Source organism: Nerophis ophidion, linkage group LG04 (assembly GCF_033978795.1).
Source record: "Nerophis ophidion isolate RoL-2023_Sa linkage group LG04, RoL_Noph_v1.0, whole genome shotgun sequence".
NCBI lineage: Eukaryota > Metazoa > Chordata > Actinopteri > Syngnathiformes > Syngnathidae > Nerophis > Nerophis ophidion.
The window spans coordinates 29,901,478-29,919,312 of NC_084614.1; the positions used below are offsets into that span (position 1 = coordinate 29,901,478).

Consider the following 17,835-nt stretch of genomic DNA (forward strand, 5'->3'; position numbering starts at 1 on the left):
TACACATACAACCAGTCCACACATGTCAGTCAATGATGGAAACTATATTTTCAAATATGTTTTCTTTCCTCTCTTGTCTGTTTTAAAAAATATTTTTATTTATCTAATAATTGTAATTATGCCACAATGGGGGACTATTAAATTTCTTTCCTCTATCTACTTTAAGTTTACACCAGAGTCTACCCGAACCCACTTATCAATGCGTACTTCATATCAGGACCACATGATTAGCATATGGGCCTAATTATTGATGTTATGATTGCAATTACTATTTTAGTAGGATAATGAATGACAGGTTAACACTACAGTTAATGAGTATGGTTTTAATATTACTATAAAAAGTATTTACGCTTCTGCAAGCAACTCAAACTATGGAAAATGATATATTAGCCCAGATCAGTACAGATGGCCGAGTTAAAAATATGTATTTAAAAAAACAACAAAAAAGCTAGCTCCATACATTAGGCAAATTAAATCTGAGAGATAATAGTGTAAGACTTACTTGTTCAGCCATGATAGCCCCATGAAAACCTGACATTTATAACAAATCAAACCGTTTGGAAATGAGTTGAAAATTGAGCAAGTTATGGTTATTTAAATAGTACATGTTCCTTGAATACTATGTACTGGGCGTGGCCAGCTGCCTGAGGTAAGATGGCCGCCACATTGCCATTGACTGACAGCGCTCAGAGCCAATCAGAAAGAAGGGGCCGTCTAACCATTCCCGCCCTCAAAGTGCCAAAACAAACATGAAAGCGTGAGGAGAGATGCCAGACCGAGATGGAGCGCGCACATATAGGCACCGCGCGCGCGCAAAAAGGCGGATCGCGCGCACAAAATGGCACTGCGCGCACGCTAAGGCACAGCACGCGCGCAAAAGGGTGTCGCGCCCGCGAAGTGGAGAATCAGCGCGCGATAACAGTTTTTATGCGCTTGGATTTTTGGCACTAATGTGACGCCATATGGGGCGGCATAGCTCGGTTGGTAGAGCGGCCGTGCCAGCAACTTGAGGGTTGGAGGTTCGATTCCTGCTTTTGCCATCCTAGTCACTGCCGTTGTGTCCTTGGGCAAGACACTTTACCTACCTGCTCCCAGTGCCACCCACACTGGTTTAAAAAATGTAACTTAGATATTGGGTTTCACTATGTAAAGCGCTTTGAGTCACTAGAGAAAAGCGCTATATAAATTTAATTCACTTCACTTCACTTCTAAATTCCATCTAAATTGTACCTACATTTTTAGTGAATATTTTCTTGTTTCTTTTGTACCAACAGACAGCACTACTACCGTGCAGGGAACAGACCCTCGTCACATCCAAAGGGAGTTAGGGGATGTGGTGATCCACCTAAACATGCCCACTGTCCTGTCGTCCTCTGCAGTCCGGGTACACTGGTTGGTGAGTGAACATTGAAGTCATTTTGACACGTCTTCAGACAATTTTTGCTCCGTTTGAGAATTAAGATCTGAAAAACAGTGGCAGAGACTTATTTGGTTGTTCTCCTGCCTAAACTGAGGAGACTTTGTCTTTTGCCAGTTCAGTTGCCATGGTTACGCTTTGTTCGCATCATTATCAGCGAGACCAAGTCAGTGGTAATTAGTTCCTGCAAAACAGACGAGAAACAAAATGAGACAGAAAATACACGTTGTAATGTAGTCAAGTAGATCATGTAGCAAGTAATACATACAATCATTTAAGAAAGTAATTTGCTGGTAAATAAAGTATAAATGATGTAATGGAGAAAAAATACTGTGGCAGCAAACAGGATGAATGTAATTGTGCAACTGTTCTATCATGGCACATCACTTGTTCAATATCTCTATCTTCTGTCATCTTATACTTTTGTTGTTGTATTATCTCTAATACACTAGCCTTTTTCTTGCCAGATTTAGAATTAATATTTAATTCTCTATTTTAGTGAAGGGCATACATTTGGGGAATTTTCTTTTCTTTAGACATCCTGAAAAATCCTCATGGTGCCTTCCACTCTTCAAAGGCCACCCAAACAAATAATCGCAGCCTTCTGTGTTTTTAATCAGATAGCCATATATATCCCAGACTGTTTGATTTGTGTCCCATATCCTTCTCAGCAAAATGCCAAAAGGTGAATTCGGTGTCGCAAACTTTTATTGGCAGATAGTAGAATTAAATCCACCAAGGTAAGTTTATTCACAGAACACACTTCGTAAGCAAGGCTATTCAAAGTGCTTTACAAATGCATACAAGTACAAGGCAAATAAAATAATCCCAAAAATATACATACATTAATTACAAATTCATTGAGATCAAGCTATAACCTGCACAAAAAGGAGATCCATTAGAAATGTGTCATAAAGAGCTGCATTTATGTACAATTAGTCTTATTCTTGTAATGTCTGTTTACAATGGGATTGAACTCTGCATTTTCCTGTGTCAGGTTGAGCAGCAGTCACCATACATCCAGGGCTACAAGCTGCTCTACAGGCCCTCTGCTGAACACGGTCAGCCTGAGGGCCAGTGGAGTATCCTGGAGGTCCGTGCCCCACAGAAGGACGGCGTGGTAATCAGTCAGCTCAGGAGGGGCGCCATCTACGAGTTCAAAGTGCGTCCCTTTTTTGACGAATTCCAGGGAGCTGACAGTGAAGTCAAGGTTATCAGAACGTTGGAAGAAGGTGAATTTCTAACTTGTACTTTTGCTTATATGGACTCGAACACCGTATTGATGACAGTGTTATCATATGCACTGCAGAACTAAATCACACCATAATTTTGTAATAATTAATAAATGAGTTTTGTATGTGCCCTGAGACATTTTTTTAGGTGCCTTGGCATTATTTGATCCATACAATTCTACCAAAGCAAAGATAGCCTGCTCAGTGACCTTGTGGTTAGAATATCTGCCCTGAGATTGGTAGGTCGTGAGTTCAAACACCGGCCGTGTCATACCAAAGACTATAAAAATGGCACCCATTGCCTCCCTGCTTGGCACTCAGCATCACGGGTTGGAATTGGGGGTTAAATCACCAAAATGATTCCACCAAACTGGTCCCCTCACCTCGCAAAGGGTGGAACAAGGGGATGGGTCAAATGCAGAGGGTAATTTCGCCACGTCTATTGTGTGTGTGACAATCATTGGTACTTTACTTTTACTTTAACTTTAAATAATAATGCACCATATTAATTGCAACTGAGATATTAATTAGCTATGTGTGATGGTTTAATGATAATTGCATTGTAAACAACATCAAAAACATCACATGCTTTAAAAGAGCAAACCGTATTGATTAAGACTACACTTTTTTTTAGTGACACCAAATGTATGTGATCACCGCAGCAAGAGCTCTGGTCCATGCAGGATGAAAGTGGAGAGTGATGCTTTTCGTCAAAAATAGAGTATTAAAGCCCTCAAAATGGTAACCGAGGGTCTGATAAGATGTAGTGCCAGCTTGGCAGGTACATAGGAACTCAAGAGTCTCGTCTCATTCAAGAGCTCTCTTTTTGCTACCAGTCACACGCGTCGGTATTCACAAGAAAAGCGTTTTGCATCATATAAATAATGTTCTCTGAAAAATGGCTTAACTTTTAGTAAATGTAGATTAATGTTCCCAACTCTCAGTCAATTACAGAAAAAAACAATCAGTGATACGCATTGCACGGCTCGCCAATGGACAAATACAATGTTATTTTTGTTTTGTGGGAGGCCCCAATGATTAGATTTGCCTTGGGCCCCCAAATGAATAATAGACTCCTGGTGCCAAAATACCAAGGATCTAGTTGTAGAACCTTTTCTGTTTGTGTTATGCTGGTTAGGTCAGACATGCATCCATTGTAGGAACAGTTGGTATGTGGATTTGGACTCTAGTGAAATGGCTATTTTTGATACAACATTTGGATGCTAAAGGCCTGATCTACTGAAACACGTGTAAAGCTAATCTGCTAAATTTTTGCACAGCGGATTAAGTCTCTTAATAGCACAATCCATTAAGCATGTCTGTCTTCATGTATATGCAAATATGTATGCTGATTATTAGAATGTCCACAATATCAGCAGAAGGAACTGCAAATAGAATCATGTAGCACTCGCAATTAGATTTATCAAGGCTGAAACTGTTCTGCATCCGCTGTTTTTGCACGTCTAGAAAATATGTGCAAACGAGAACACGAATAGATGTGATAAAGGAGGCGATTGCGCTGCTAAAAAAAGACAATGTTTCAATAAATGTGGACGGTCATGAATAAAATATAATACTGAAATTGTATAGCTTCTGGACGACTTAAGGAGCTGATTAAGATGAATCAAATTGCTTTGTCTTGGTGTCTGCTTGCCTTTTTTCATATTAGGAGACATATTATTAATGGATTTTCTGTATGAAATCAATTCATGCAAATGCATCTAGAGAGGTATTAGCTCGGGGGCCACATTGGGGAAAGTATCTTCCCAAGTGGGCCAGAGTGATAAAATCATGGCATGGTAACTTAAAAACAAAGACAATTTCAGATTGTTTTCATTGTTTAGAAACAAAACAAGTACACTTATATGTAGCGGTTAATAATATTCTATCTTCAATTGTCGTTATTTTTAATTTCTGAATAAATTATGTGAGAATGTTCATCATAATAATTGGTGGAATTGAGTCTGCCAGAGTTTTAAAATGTTCCCATTGTTATTAAACACATAATAATATCAATATCAATTGACAGGATGTCAATAATGTCATTTATTCATTTTTCTCAACTGATTTTTTACATATTCTACATATTTAGTATCATCTTCAACAAAAGTTATGATTTTGGACTCATTTCATTAATCAGACATAAAATAGAAGGGGATACAAACTGTAGTGCACCAAGAAAATGTGTCCCCAGTCATCAGTACAACGTGAAACGTAAAGATATCACAGGCATTTATTTTGGTATAATTGTCACAGGTTGCATTACCAACAACATCTTTGACAATCAAGGCATGAACGTAACAATCCACAGTTTGTATGCTATTACTAATAATCAGCAAAGTATGTAGTGTCCAAACACGAAAGTGTTGACACAGGCCCTGTGAAGTCACGCACACTCTCACGGCAGGAGATACAGATAATTGCTATTGCGACATCTAGTGGACACATTTGAAACAGTTTCTGTCGTTCAAAAATGGCAGTTCATTTTTACACTTAGCAAACTCATCTCGCGGGCAGAATAAAACCTGTATGTTTGAGACCCCTGATCTATATCATTCCAGACACACCATCACTACACAGGCGCCTCCCAAAGCGTAGCTCCAGCATGCTAAAAATAGTTTCTGTTGTCTAAATTGCACTTCTGAATTGCACAGCGAAGGTGTTCCGTATTATGTGTGTGCTGCACATTCCACAACATAACAAAACAGCACAGGTTGGACTGTCAGAGCATATGATGTCATGAATGCGGAGGGAAATGAGTGTCTCCATGGGCACAGCCAAAATCTCATTTGAATAGCGCAATCTGCACCACTTTTACACTTGTTATCAATTGTACACACAATCTTAGTAGGTCGCCCACTGCTAGTACGCACAATTCTATAGTTTGTACACAGAGTTTAGCACTTGCTATTTGGATCTTGGTAGATCAGGCTCTAAGTATACATGTCTGTCCTTCAAACATAGCCCCACAAAGAGCACCACAGGATGTTACGGTAACAAAGAAGGGTACCAATGGCACGGCAATCCTCATATCATGGAAAGCACCACCAATCCCGGAGGAGGCTGGAGTCATTCAGGAGTACAAGGTTGGAAAAAGAGCCCATTCCTCCGACATTCTGCCACCCCTCAAATGACGCTTACACTCATGTGTATTTCATTTAAAGTCTAAACTGTGTCTTTGAGGTGCCACTGATGCCACTTTGTGCTGTCGGATATGTCCCCAAGGCAATCACTGTCATCTTGTCTCCTCCTCGCCCTCTCTTCTTGACAGATCTGGTGCCTGGGTAATGAGAGTCGCTATCACGTGAACCAATCGGTCGACGGCTCCACCTTCTCTTTGCTCATTCCCGGTCTGGCACCAGGGATTCGCTACAGTGTGGAGGTCGCCGCTAGCAATGGTGCCGGGCCTGGGGTCAAGAGTGGGGTCACGTTCTTTCAGTTAGGTAAGAACACTAAACCAGTGGCTCTTAACCTTGTTGGAGGTACCGAACCCCACCACTTTCATATGGGCATTCCCAGAAGCCTTCTTTAGTGAAAAAAAACTATTTATTTTTTATTTCAAATTCAAGACAAAGTTATCTGTTTTTTACTGGTGCACAAAATGAACTTTGCATGAACATTACCTTGTTCAAAGAACCAAAACCAACACAGTGTATGAACTCACAACAAATTACACGGCTGCAAATCAGATGGAAAATTAGAGGAAACATTGTTTGGGGGTATCCATGATACGCCGATAGGGAGAAATTTGTATTGACACGATGAATCAGGTGTGTCTTGACCTCCGCCGAACCCCTGAGGCCGACTCACCGAACCATAGGTTCGATCGAACCCAGGTTAAGAACCACTGCTTTAAACAGTTCTGGGATTTTACATAATTATTGGAAACTAATGAGGATATCACACTTTCAAGAAGCTAAAATGGAAATGGAGTTGCTCCACACTTGGAAGACTTAAAATATTTAGTTTCTATTTTGTATAGTGTTTCTAAGGTTAGGGGTCACTGCTGTTGGATAAGCATTATCTTACATGCTTGTTTTGTTTGGAGGAGTTTGAGGTCAGGCCTCTTCTACATCAGCAATTAAAAAAAATATTTTTTACGGGAGTCAGAGCAGCTTGCAAAAAATAAGGAGAAGTGGGCTTACTCTTTTTGATTGATTGATTGATTGATACTTTTATTAGTAGATTGCACAGTTCAGTACATATTCCGTACAATTGACCACTAAATGGTAACACCCGAATAAGTTTTTCAACTTGTTTAAGTCGGGGTCCACGTTGATCAATTCATGGTACAAATATATACTATCAACATAATACAGTCATCACACAAGTTAATCATCATATTATGTACATTTAATTATTTACATTATTTACAATCCGGGGGGTGGGATGAGGAGCTTTGGTTGATATCAGTACTTCAGTCATCAACAATTGCATCAACAGAGACATGTGGACATTGAAACAGTGTAGGTCTTATTTAGTAGGATATGTACAGCCAGCAGAGAACATAGTGAGTTCACATAGCATAAGAACAAGTATATACATTAGAAGTACATTTGAGTTGTTTATAATCCGGGGAGATGGGATGTGAATGGAGGAGGGTATTAGTAAAGTGTTGATGTTGCCTGGAGGTGTTGTTTTAGAGCGGTTTTGAAGGAAGATAGAGATGCACTTACTTTTACACCTGTTGGGAGTGCATTCCACATTGATGTGGCATAGAAAGAGAATGAGTTAAGGTCTTTGTTAGATCGGAATCTGGGTTTAACGTGGTTTGTGGAGCTCCCCCTGGTGTTGTGGTTATGGCGGTCATTTACGTTAAGGAAGTAGTTTGACATGTACTTCGGTATCAAGGAGGTGTAGTGGATTTTATAGACTAGGCTCAGTGCAAGTTGTTTTACTCTGTCCTCCACCCTGAGCCAGCCCACTTTGGAGAAGTGGGTTGGATTGAGGTGTGATCTGGGGTGGAGGTCTAAAAGTAACCGGACTAGCTTATTCTGGGATGTTTGGAGTCTAGATTTGAGGGTTTTGGAGGTGCTGGGGTACCAGGAGGTGCAAGCGTAATCGAAGAAGGGTTGAATGAGAGTTCCCACTAGAATCCTCAAGGCTCTTTTGTTGACCAGAGAGGATATTCTGTAGAGGAATCTCGTTCTTTGGTTGACCTTTCTGATCACCTTGGTTGCCATTTTTTCACAGGAAAGATTAGCCTCTAGAATGGAACCTAGGTAGGTGATCTCATCCTTCCTGGTGATAACAATGTCACCCACTTTTATAGTGAAGTGACTGACCTTCTTAAGTTTGATATGGGACCCAAATAGGATGGATTCCGTTTTACCTAAGTGTATGGATAGCTTGTTGTCAGCGAGCCAGGTGCAAATATTAAGGAGTTCAGCTCTCAATTTTCGTATCTAGAATGCATTCTGACTCTTGATTATACTTGTGTGCCTCGCTGTTCTCCAGTTACTACACTTTGTGTCGCATTTAGCTGTTTTCAGTTTCACACACTGGCTACACAATCTAGCTTCTCTACCTGCAAAGCGTAAAATACATTTGCAAACAAACTTTACCCTCACTGTATGTAATAGCTGGGATTGTTCAGCTTATTTAAACAGTCCCTGTGTGTATATGACTCCTTTAGACTACTTCCGCAAAAGCCTTCTGACTTTGGCTCAACATTTGCAATAGAAATGAGTGCTGTATTGCATCGACGACTTTCAGCTGCAATAACCCTCTACTTCTCTCGTTCATTATAATTGTACACTCCAAAAGAAAGACCCTAACAAGCTAAACAGTCAACGTCACGTCATGCTCAACCCTAAAAAGCAAGGGTATGTTGGCACGCGGCTAATTGTAGAAAGGAAATAAAAAAAGAACAACAAAAAAACACGCAAAATTTCGATGAATAATGCAAAAAGCATAACAGAATAAGACATATTTAGATGGCAATACAAATATAACCAATGCCACCTTTAAAAAAAAAAAAATAAAAGTAAATATTCATATAATATATTTAAGGTTGGCAGTTCTGCTTTAGTTACATCGGTAATAGTTCAGTTCAGTTCAGTTTCAGGTTATTTTGAATATGCATGCGATACAATTCCATTTGTTTCATTACAGCACGTCCCAAAAGAAGTAGGAAGAAGCAGATCTTATTTAATCCTTCCCCTTTTCATACCATAGAAATGTTATCCAATGTATTCGTTCTCTCTAACAGACAAATTAATAATATACCATATTAAGCAAACAACTATTAAATACATTATGTTTGTCTCAATAATAAAAAAAAAAAATATCCATCCATCCATCCATTTCTACCGCTTATTCCCTTTGGGGTCGCGGGGGGCGCAGGTGCCTATCTCAGGTACATTTGGGCGGAAGGCGGTGTACACCCTGGACAAGTCACTACCTCATCGCAGTTGTTAATCCATTCCATAATTTAATTCCACATACAGATATGCTACAGATTTAAAGTATTGTACAAGCATACAAATGTTTTAAATTCCATTTTCCTCTAAGGTTGTATTTCTCCTCTTTTGTTGAGAATAATTGTTGTACATTCTTGGGTAGCAGGTTGTAGTTTGCTTTGTACATCATTTTAGCTGTTTGTAAATGCACCAAATCGTTGAATTTTAATATTTCTTATTCAATAAATAAAGGCTTTGTATGTTCTCTGTATCCAATATTATGTATTATTTTAATTGCTCTTTTTTGTAACCCATTTAGTGAATGAAGCGCGCATTTGTAGTTATTTCCCCATATTTATACACAATAACTCAGATATGGTAACATTAGCATGCAGTAGAGAATATGAAGTGATTTGTGGTCTAGAACAGTGGTTCTTAACCTTGTTGGAGGTACCGAACCTCATCAGTTTCATATGTGCATTCACCGAAAAATAAAATGTTTTTTTAATTTTCAAATTCAAGACAAAGTTATATGTTTTTGGTACCACTTTAGTATTCTAAGTATTAAAGACTTAATTTAGAGTTATTTGGTTAGGGTCAGGGTTACAGGGTTAGGGTTATAATAACACCATGTCGATTAAGGCATTAATAAGTACTTAATATGTTACTAATTTGCATGTTAATAAAAGCAATTACTTAATGGTAAACATGTTCCCCATACTAAAGTGTTACCATGTTTTTTTTACTGGTCCACAAAATGAACCGTGCATGAAGATCACCTTGTTCAAACAACAAAACCAACAGTGCATGAACTCAAAACAAATTACACACCTGCAAATCAGTCAGCTGTTGCCGTATCCATAATACGCCGATAGGGAGAAGTTTTTATTTACACGATGAGTCGGGTGTCTTTTGACCTCCGCTGAACCCTTGAGCCCGACTCACCGAACCCATAGGGTTCGATTGAACCCAGGTTATGAATTACTGTTCCAGAACATCCATCCATCCATTGTCTACTGCTTATTCCCCATTGGGGTCGCGGAGGCGCTGGTGCCTATCTCAGCTACAATCGGGCGGAAGGTGGGGTACACCCTGAACAAGTCACCGATAGACACAGATAGACAGACGACATTCACACTCACATTCACACACTAGGGCCAATTTAGTGTTGCCAATCAACCTATCCCCAGGTGCATGTCTTTGGAAGTGGGAGGAAGCCGGAATAACCGGAGGGAACCCACGCATTCACAGTGAGGACATGCAAACTCCACACAGAAAGACCCCGAGCCCGGGATTGAACCCTGACTACTCAGGACCTCTGTATTGTGAGGCAGACGCACCAACCCCTCTCCGTGAAGCCCTGTTCCAGAACAGGTTTTGCTTTATTCATTATAGTCACTATTATTTTTTTCAGTTGAAATTGATTCAGTGAAAAAATATAGGAACAGGAATAAAGTACATAAACCATGTATATACAATGTGTGTAAATAAAACTTTAACACAATCCACTACAGCATATGCTCCAGAAAGTAATTCTACACCAAGCTCATCCATAGAAAAGTGTTAAATTAGAAATATATTCTGCATAATGTCATATGACAAATTTAAAATTGGAGTATAAATTACCTCAGTAATCTTGTATATTTAACTACAGTACATTACTATATGTGTTAATATTTTTGGTCATTTATAACCTTTTTCTCCTAGACTCTGCCGGCCAAATGATGGATCTGAGTGGAGAAAAGGACACATTGTCACACATTTCTGATGTGGTGAGGCAACCAGCCTTTATTGCAGGCATTGGCGCCACCTGCTGGCTGGTCCTTATGGTCTTCAGTGTGTTGCTGTACCGTCACCGTAAGAAGAGAAGCGGCCTCAGCAGCACATACACCGGCATTAGGAAAGGTACTAGCCTATATTATTATACTTTTTCCAATGTTACCATCTACTGCTTCTTTCAGTAGTATTAAACAATGCGATATGAGAGGGAATTGTATATATTGAATTGAACTGTCTTCAGTCTAAAGCATTCAGATTTGATTAGAAACCCAACGTAGACATTTAGAAGGGTGACCTTTCCATGCTTTAATATATCATTTCCTCATTGATGTGTTTGGACTCTGTGGATTTGCTAATATTGTTAGCTAAAAGAAAAACTGTATCATACTAAAGTTACTGTGATATATATTGTCTTAGGCTATTAAATGTGGAGAAACGGCAGGATGAAACAAATAAGATCAGTAGTTTAAATTTTGGTGAGTTAAGCTTTTAAAAATAGTGGACGGTCTCTCTCTCGCTACACACACACACGTTGGTTTGACAATGACGCAGCCCTGCCAAAAAACTGCCCGGCGCACCTGTGGACTTCGCAGGTGTGCACAAATTTGGCTTGACACCGGGCACCCACAAACAATGGCAAGCATCCATGTGGGATTGATGGCAACTTTCAAATCTTTAAAACAATTTCTAAAAAATCAATTTTGTTGTTAATTTTGTGGCTATTTTGACCTGCTTTACATAATATATTAGTCAACAATGTTTAACTAAGAGTTCATTGTGCCCGATAATTAACTATAAATGATGTACTCATTTTGACTTTGAACACACTGCACACGAGTTAATGAAGGCCATACTTAGTCAACAGCCATACATGTCACACAAAGGGTGGCAGTATGAACAATGCCGACACTATCATAAACATGTGCCATACAGTGAAACCATACTAAATGACAATGACAAACACATTTTGGGAGAATATTTTCACTGTAACACAACATAATTCCCAGAATTCCCTGCAGCACCAACTCTTCCTGGACACCACAATATAAACTAACGCCATTGGTGGATCTACACCTAACATTCACTCTAATGATACCACGTACAATAGCGTATGTAGTAGATACTACTATAATTACAACGATATTAGTTAACATCACAAAATCTTCTTTCATTTAAAAAAAATTCTTACTATTTTTATAAACTCAGAAAATATGTCCCTGGACACATAAGGACTTTGAATATGACCAATGTATGATCCTGTAACTACTGTACATGGTATTGGATCGCTACTCAAATTTGTGGCATCATCCAGAACTAATGTAAAGTATCCAACAAAAGAGGAATAAGTGATTATTACATTTTAACAGAAGTGTAGATAGAACATGTTAAAAGAGGAAATCAACAGATATTAACAGTAAATGTGCAAGTAGATTAATAATACATTTTCTACCACTTGTCCTTAAATTTTTTTTACAATATAATGATAAATGACACAATATGTTACTGCATTTGCAGCAGACTAAGTAGGAGTGTTTGTTTACTTACTACTAAAAGACAAGTTGTCTTGTATGTTCACTATTTTATTTAAGGACTAAATTGCAATTCGACACATATGTTTAACGTACCATAAGATTTTTTTGTTAAAATAAAGCCAATAATGACATTTTTTGTGGTCCCCTTTATTTAGAAAAGTACTGAAATAATTTTGGTATCGGTACTGGTACCAAAATATTGGTATCGGGACAACACTAATACACGCACACACCGAGCACCCACTGTGCGGAATGTAGATCGGCGCCTATGATGCACAGCACAGCGTACATATGAGTTTTACATATCAGAACATCTAATGTTACTAGTAGAAATTATATTAAATCAAACTTTTTTACTGTCTGTTCACAGTGCCATCGTTCACCTTTACACCAACAGGTGAGTACCATACGACTTGTCAGCAAATGTTTGTGAGCTTGACTATATCAAACATTATGGCCCTTATCTATCAAGATTCCACATATGTGGACAAAAGTATCAAGGCGCCTAAAGAAAGAGAAAATAGGAGACCATGGATGACCACAGTTTTGTTGTAGTTTGTCTATGGGGTTTTATTGCCCGTTGGTAATGGTTGAGTTTATTTTAAACATGTTTAACAAAGTTAAATCGTAGAACTTTGCATGTTTACACTTGTACAATTCATAATGTCTAACAGAGAAGAAGCTACATTTTCTCCAAGTCTCAGCAAATCATAACAGTTTGATCACTTCCTGTATTTTGTGCATATATACAACACCCGTTCCTAATAGAAAAAATATTAAAGTGATCTTAGGGTTCTGTTTGTATAGCCTACTCAATAACAGGACATCGAATATGAGAAGGTAAAAAAACAATTACAAAATATTATCGTGTAAGTAGTGCCTTGGTTAATACATTAGGGGCCTAATTTACTAAGATCCAAATACCATGCACTAAACAGCGTGTGCAATCTATGAAATGGTGTGTGCTATTATTAGGTGTGTTGCGTGTTATCTACTAAGACTGTGTGTGCAATTGTGTCTTGGCGCACAACACTTTTTTTTTAATGAGGATTTTGCGTGTACTATACATGGCATCACCATGAAGACACTCATTTACTATGCATTCATTAGATCAGGTCCTACCTATGACGTTTTGCCATGTTTTCAAATATGCAAGTGACATCTTCTACTTTTTATGGGCATTTTAGACACAGTTCAAAGTAAATATACATTTATTTTTAATTTAATTTTTTTTTCTACGCCGAAACTACACTTATTTGATGGCGGCCCACTCTATGCTCAAGACGCTAAAAAAATGTACACGTAAAGAAGTTTTATTCATATTAGAAATATTTTACAATACGTATTCTATTTGGGGAAAAAAACAAAAGTCAATTCGGAAAATATCAAATAACACCAAATGCATCAATTGAATTTGTTTTAATCAGCCCCTCAATTCATCTAGCAGCTATGAAATTATAAAAGTATGCTGCTAAATAACAATGATTAAATACAGATTACATTGTACCCCTCTTTATAGTTGAGGACAATTGTACTATCAAACAGCAAGACTAAGTCAAATCCAAAACAACACCTGCAACATATCTAATGCTTTTTTTTTATGACCATCCAAATATGTTAAAGCATACACGTTGGACAGAGGATTCTCTGTCCATCGTTTGTCTTAGCAGCACAAGCAGCCCTTTCTCACAGCCGTGTGCATTAAAAAAAAATAAACGTCACTAAAAAGCATCAATTTGATTCCTTTTAATCAGCCCCATAAGTCATCTCACAGCTATGATAATATAAAAGGAAGTTGCTAAATAGACATTGTGTCTAATTTTTTTTTTTTCTGACCATGTAAATATGTTGAAACGTACAAGTAGAACGCAGGATTCTCTGTCCAATGTGTGTCTTTGCAGCACAAGCACTCCTCTCTCACAGCTCTGTACGTAACCCTGTCAGTTTGTGCGTGCTTTTTAAATAGAAAACAGTGCTTCCAAAACGGTGAGTGTTGATAAATAACATTGCACGTTTATAATATTTGCACACCTTATTCTGCTGATTTTGCATATGTTTAGTAGATCAGCTTTGAGGGGGCTATAAAGTTTGCACGTTTTAGTACACGCTAACGTTTAGTAAATCAGGCCTTAAGTGTTATTATGTTGCCACATGCTCGTAGGCGGTGTGACCCCAAGATGTAGAGACAGCAGGCAAGTAAAAAGTACCTTTATCTTTAAGTATATAATGATAAATGAGTTTTTGCTTATTACAAGGTGAACAAAAACTTTGGCAATGCAAGGCATGTGATTAGTTATAGCTAATCCTACGATGAGGTAGCGACTTGTCCGATTGTAGGTGAGATAGGCACCAGCGCCCCCCGCGACCCCAAAGGGAATAAGCGGTAGAAAATGAATGGATAGATGGAGCCATCAAATCACTAATCAGGAGACAGTGAAGAGAATCAGCGCTTAATCTATATTTAAAGGGGCTGAGAAGGAGGGCAGACAGGCAATATTAGCGCTGGACAGGAAATAAAAAGTTAGATAAAAATATCAATCCAATCGGTCGTGAGTTCTCATGACACTAAAAATAAATTCAAAAGTATGAAAAAATAGGCATTAGGCATAAGTAATTAAAAAATACAGAATAATGTAATAGATAAAACTGACAGAAACATTGTGAAAAAATTAATAAATAAATGCAAACTGAAGTAATATTGTTATTATACCGCTTGGCTGATATTGGCATGACCCCTGCATGCAGACACAATAGGTGAAGTCCAGAAAAGTTCATTTAATTAGGTAGCAGAAATGGAAAATACAGGAACTCAGGCACGGACAAAAAACTGTGACACATACACATGATAATAATACCGTCATCGAACAGAAGGTGACACTGGATGATTAACCCTCCTGATTGGCCATAAGGGACAGGTAAGGAGAAAAAACAGTAAGTATAACAAAAAAGAATGCACACTTGACAGGAAGAAAAAAGAAATAAAGCAAAGACTCTCATTCAGATGATGAAACATGTGTAGTAGTAGTAGTTCTTTTTGGTCATGTTAAAAAAAACTGAAGAAAAAATAGTGAAAAAATAATAAATAATAAAAATAATAATACAGTAAAGTACATATATAGAAATAAATACTTTACAATGAAAACATAAAAAATTAAAACACTATTGTGGAGGGGAGCGTGGCCTGCAGGCCTGCCGCAGAATGGGGTGTGCAAGGACGGGCCTCAAATACAGCGACAGGTGAGTAAATGGCCCAGGTGGGCCTTGTTATCTAATCACCTGTCGCCTTTAATAGCAGCAGCCGGAATGACACACGGCGGTTGGAGTGGAAGCCAGAGAGAGAGAAACAGACTGAGAAAAAGACAATTTGCTGGAAAGCAAAAGCTTAGCATGTCTTATAAAAATAAAACAGTGTTGTACCCTGAAATCTGGGTTCTCTTGGCAGTCTGTGGTTGTCTGCAGAACCCACTAGAGGGCAACCTCTACAAATACATAACCAAAAATTAATGAGGAGTGAAACTTACTTACTCACGCCTAATGTTATTAGATTAAATATAGTCATTTTCATCCATACAATGATTCATTTACTGGTCTAATTTGAATGTATTATTAATCATTTTTATCTCACGTACAAACCTACATCGCTACCTCATCGCAGTTTGACTATTATAATTGTATTTATTAATTTTCTAATGATAAGATAAAACAATGTTTTTATTTTTAAAAATAAAAAATCTAAAAATATATAGACCACAAATTTGGGATACATTTAATGATTTCACCAAGAAGCACAATTAGGATTTCAGAGGTCTGATGTTGGACCAGTAAAAGGCTTTCCAAAGATGTTTCATTAGGTTGAGGTCAGGGAGGCTATGGTTCTTCCACCCCAAATGCATTCAAAAACATAAATTATGATGCATTAAACTACTGTTTCGTTTTGTTACTGATGTTGTTGGAAGATAACATAAATGGAGGCGTTAAAGACTCAGACAATTATTGTTGTTGTCTCCATGCACATGAAACCATACTTTATTCCCCCAACTAAAGTGAGTACACCCGTTAGACTTTTCCTGTCTGTCACATTTTCTCTTTGCTGCTGGCAACTGTTTGTGACAGCTTGTCAGGAATGAACGTTTTTTTCCCTTCATTTTTTGTTGCAGTTGCATATCAAAGAGGAGAATCTGTGTGCAACGCTGTAAGGCAAGTGGTATTTTTGGTACTCACACTGCATTTGCATTGTTATAACACCAGGAGGCAGTGTCTACCTGCTGTAAATGTTGCGTGATATGAGAAGAGCATGTTTCCAAAAGGGTGCACCTTCTCATTGCAGACCTGGCCTTCTCGGCATGAGCGAACCACTGAACCAGCTGTGGCTGCCAGATAATTGGCCGAACACATGTGCCAATCACAAAGACTGCAGCATCAACTGCTGCAATAATGGCAACGGCACCAGTGACAGCAACATGACAACATACAGCCGACCAGGTTAGTGTGTGTCAGTCACTGAGATATTGTGTCTCTAATAAAGCAAGACGGCTTGTAACTGTTATTTTTTTGACCTCCTTTGTGTGTTCTCCTCAGCCGACTGCATTGCTAACTATGGAAAGCACCCAGACAACAAACATGGGGGACAGCTTGGCTTGGAGACGGCTATTTATACTGACGTGAACCTCTCCAACAAGCTCAATGAGATCAAGACATTTAATAATTCCAACTTGTGTTATGCAAGCCCGGGAGGAGATTCATCAGACGCTTACGAGCCAATCCCGTACGCTACCACCCAACTTATTCAAGCCAGCATTAAAAACAAGGCGCATGCCTTGGATTCCATGGACGTGCCGTGCTGGAATCAGCCCCCAAACCCACCTCCACTCCCAAAAGAAATGGCTGCTCAGATGCAATACAACATCATGGAGCAACACCAGCTAAACAAAGGTAAAATTGATTGGAAAAAAAAAAAAAGGAGCCTCGCAAATTTTCACACTGCTCTATTTTCAGATCATGCGCAAGTAAATGAAGGCTCACTCCATCACAAAACCATCCCCTATAACCAGAACCAGAGAGATCACAGCACAGGAGGGTCGCACCACAGCTCAGACCGAGGCAGCAACAGCACCTCAGGTGAGGCTCAGGGCTACGGTTGTTACATCTGGACCAGTTTGAAACAAAATCAAGTAAAAAGGCGCAAACTTTGACTTTTCTACTAATTTCTCAGGAAGTCAAAATCAGAAGAAAGGCCTGCGGGCCATGAAGACGCCGAAACATACTTCTGTAAGCTGGGGAGATGCTCTGTCTCCTCCTCATGCCATTGCCTGGAACGGGGATGAGTACAGCCTCCCCATGGAGAAAAGGTGCACACATACAACGTATCTGTTTTTATTCTGATTTTTTAACTTATTCTGTTCAAAACCGCTTCAGAGGCTGTTTTTGTTATGGAGATAATAGTTGGATAAACCAAACCTAACCTGCAAAAAGTG

At 38.7% G+C, this 17,835-nt stretch overlaps 1 protein-coding gene across 1 annotated transcript in view; it reads left to right on the top strand.

Annotated features, from left to right (window-relative positions):
* Window positions 1–17,835, top strand: part of LOC133551270 (roundabout homolog 1-like) — a 260,933-nt gene that overhangs the window by 229,786 nt on the left and 13,312 nt on the right. The window contains exons 13-23 of the mRNA XM_061897817.1: window positions 1,275–1,396; window positions 2,415–2,649; window positions 5,614–5,735; window positions 5,921–6,092; window positions 10,758–10,955; window positions 12,732–12,758; window positions 16,519–16,558; window positions 16,689–16,843; window positions 16,940–17,293; window positions 17,357–17,479; window positions 17,574–17,709. Of these exons, the coding sequence (XP_061753801.1) occupies window positions 1,275–1,396; window positions 2,415–2,649; window positions 5,614–5,735; window positions 5,921–6,092; window positions 10,758–10,955; window positions 12,732–12,758; window positions 16,519–16,558; window positions 16,689–16,843; window positions 16,940–17,293; window positions 17,357–17,479; window positions 17,574–17,709 (1,684 nt within the window). The remainder of the gene's footprint in view (window positions 1–1,274; window positions 1,397–2,414; window positions 2,650–5,613; window positions 5,736–5,920; window positions 6,093–10,757; window positions 10,956–12,731; window positions 12,759–16,518; window positions 16,559–16,688; window positions 16,844–16,939; window positions 17,294–17,356; window positions 17,480–17,573; window positions 17,710–17,835) is intronic.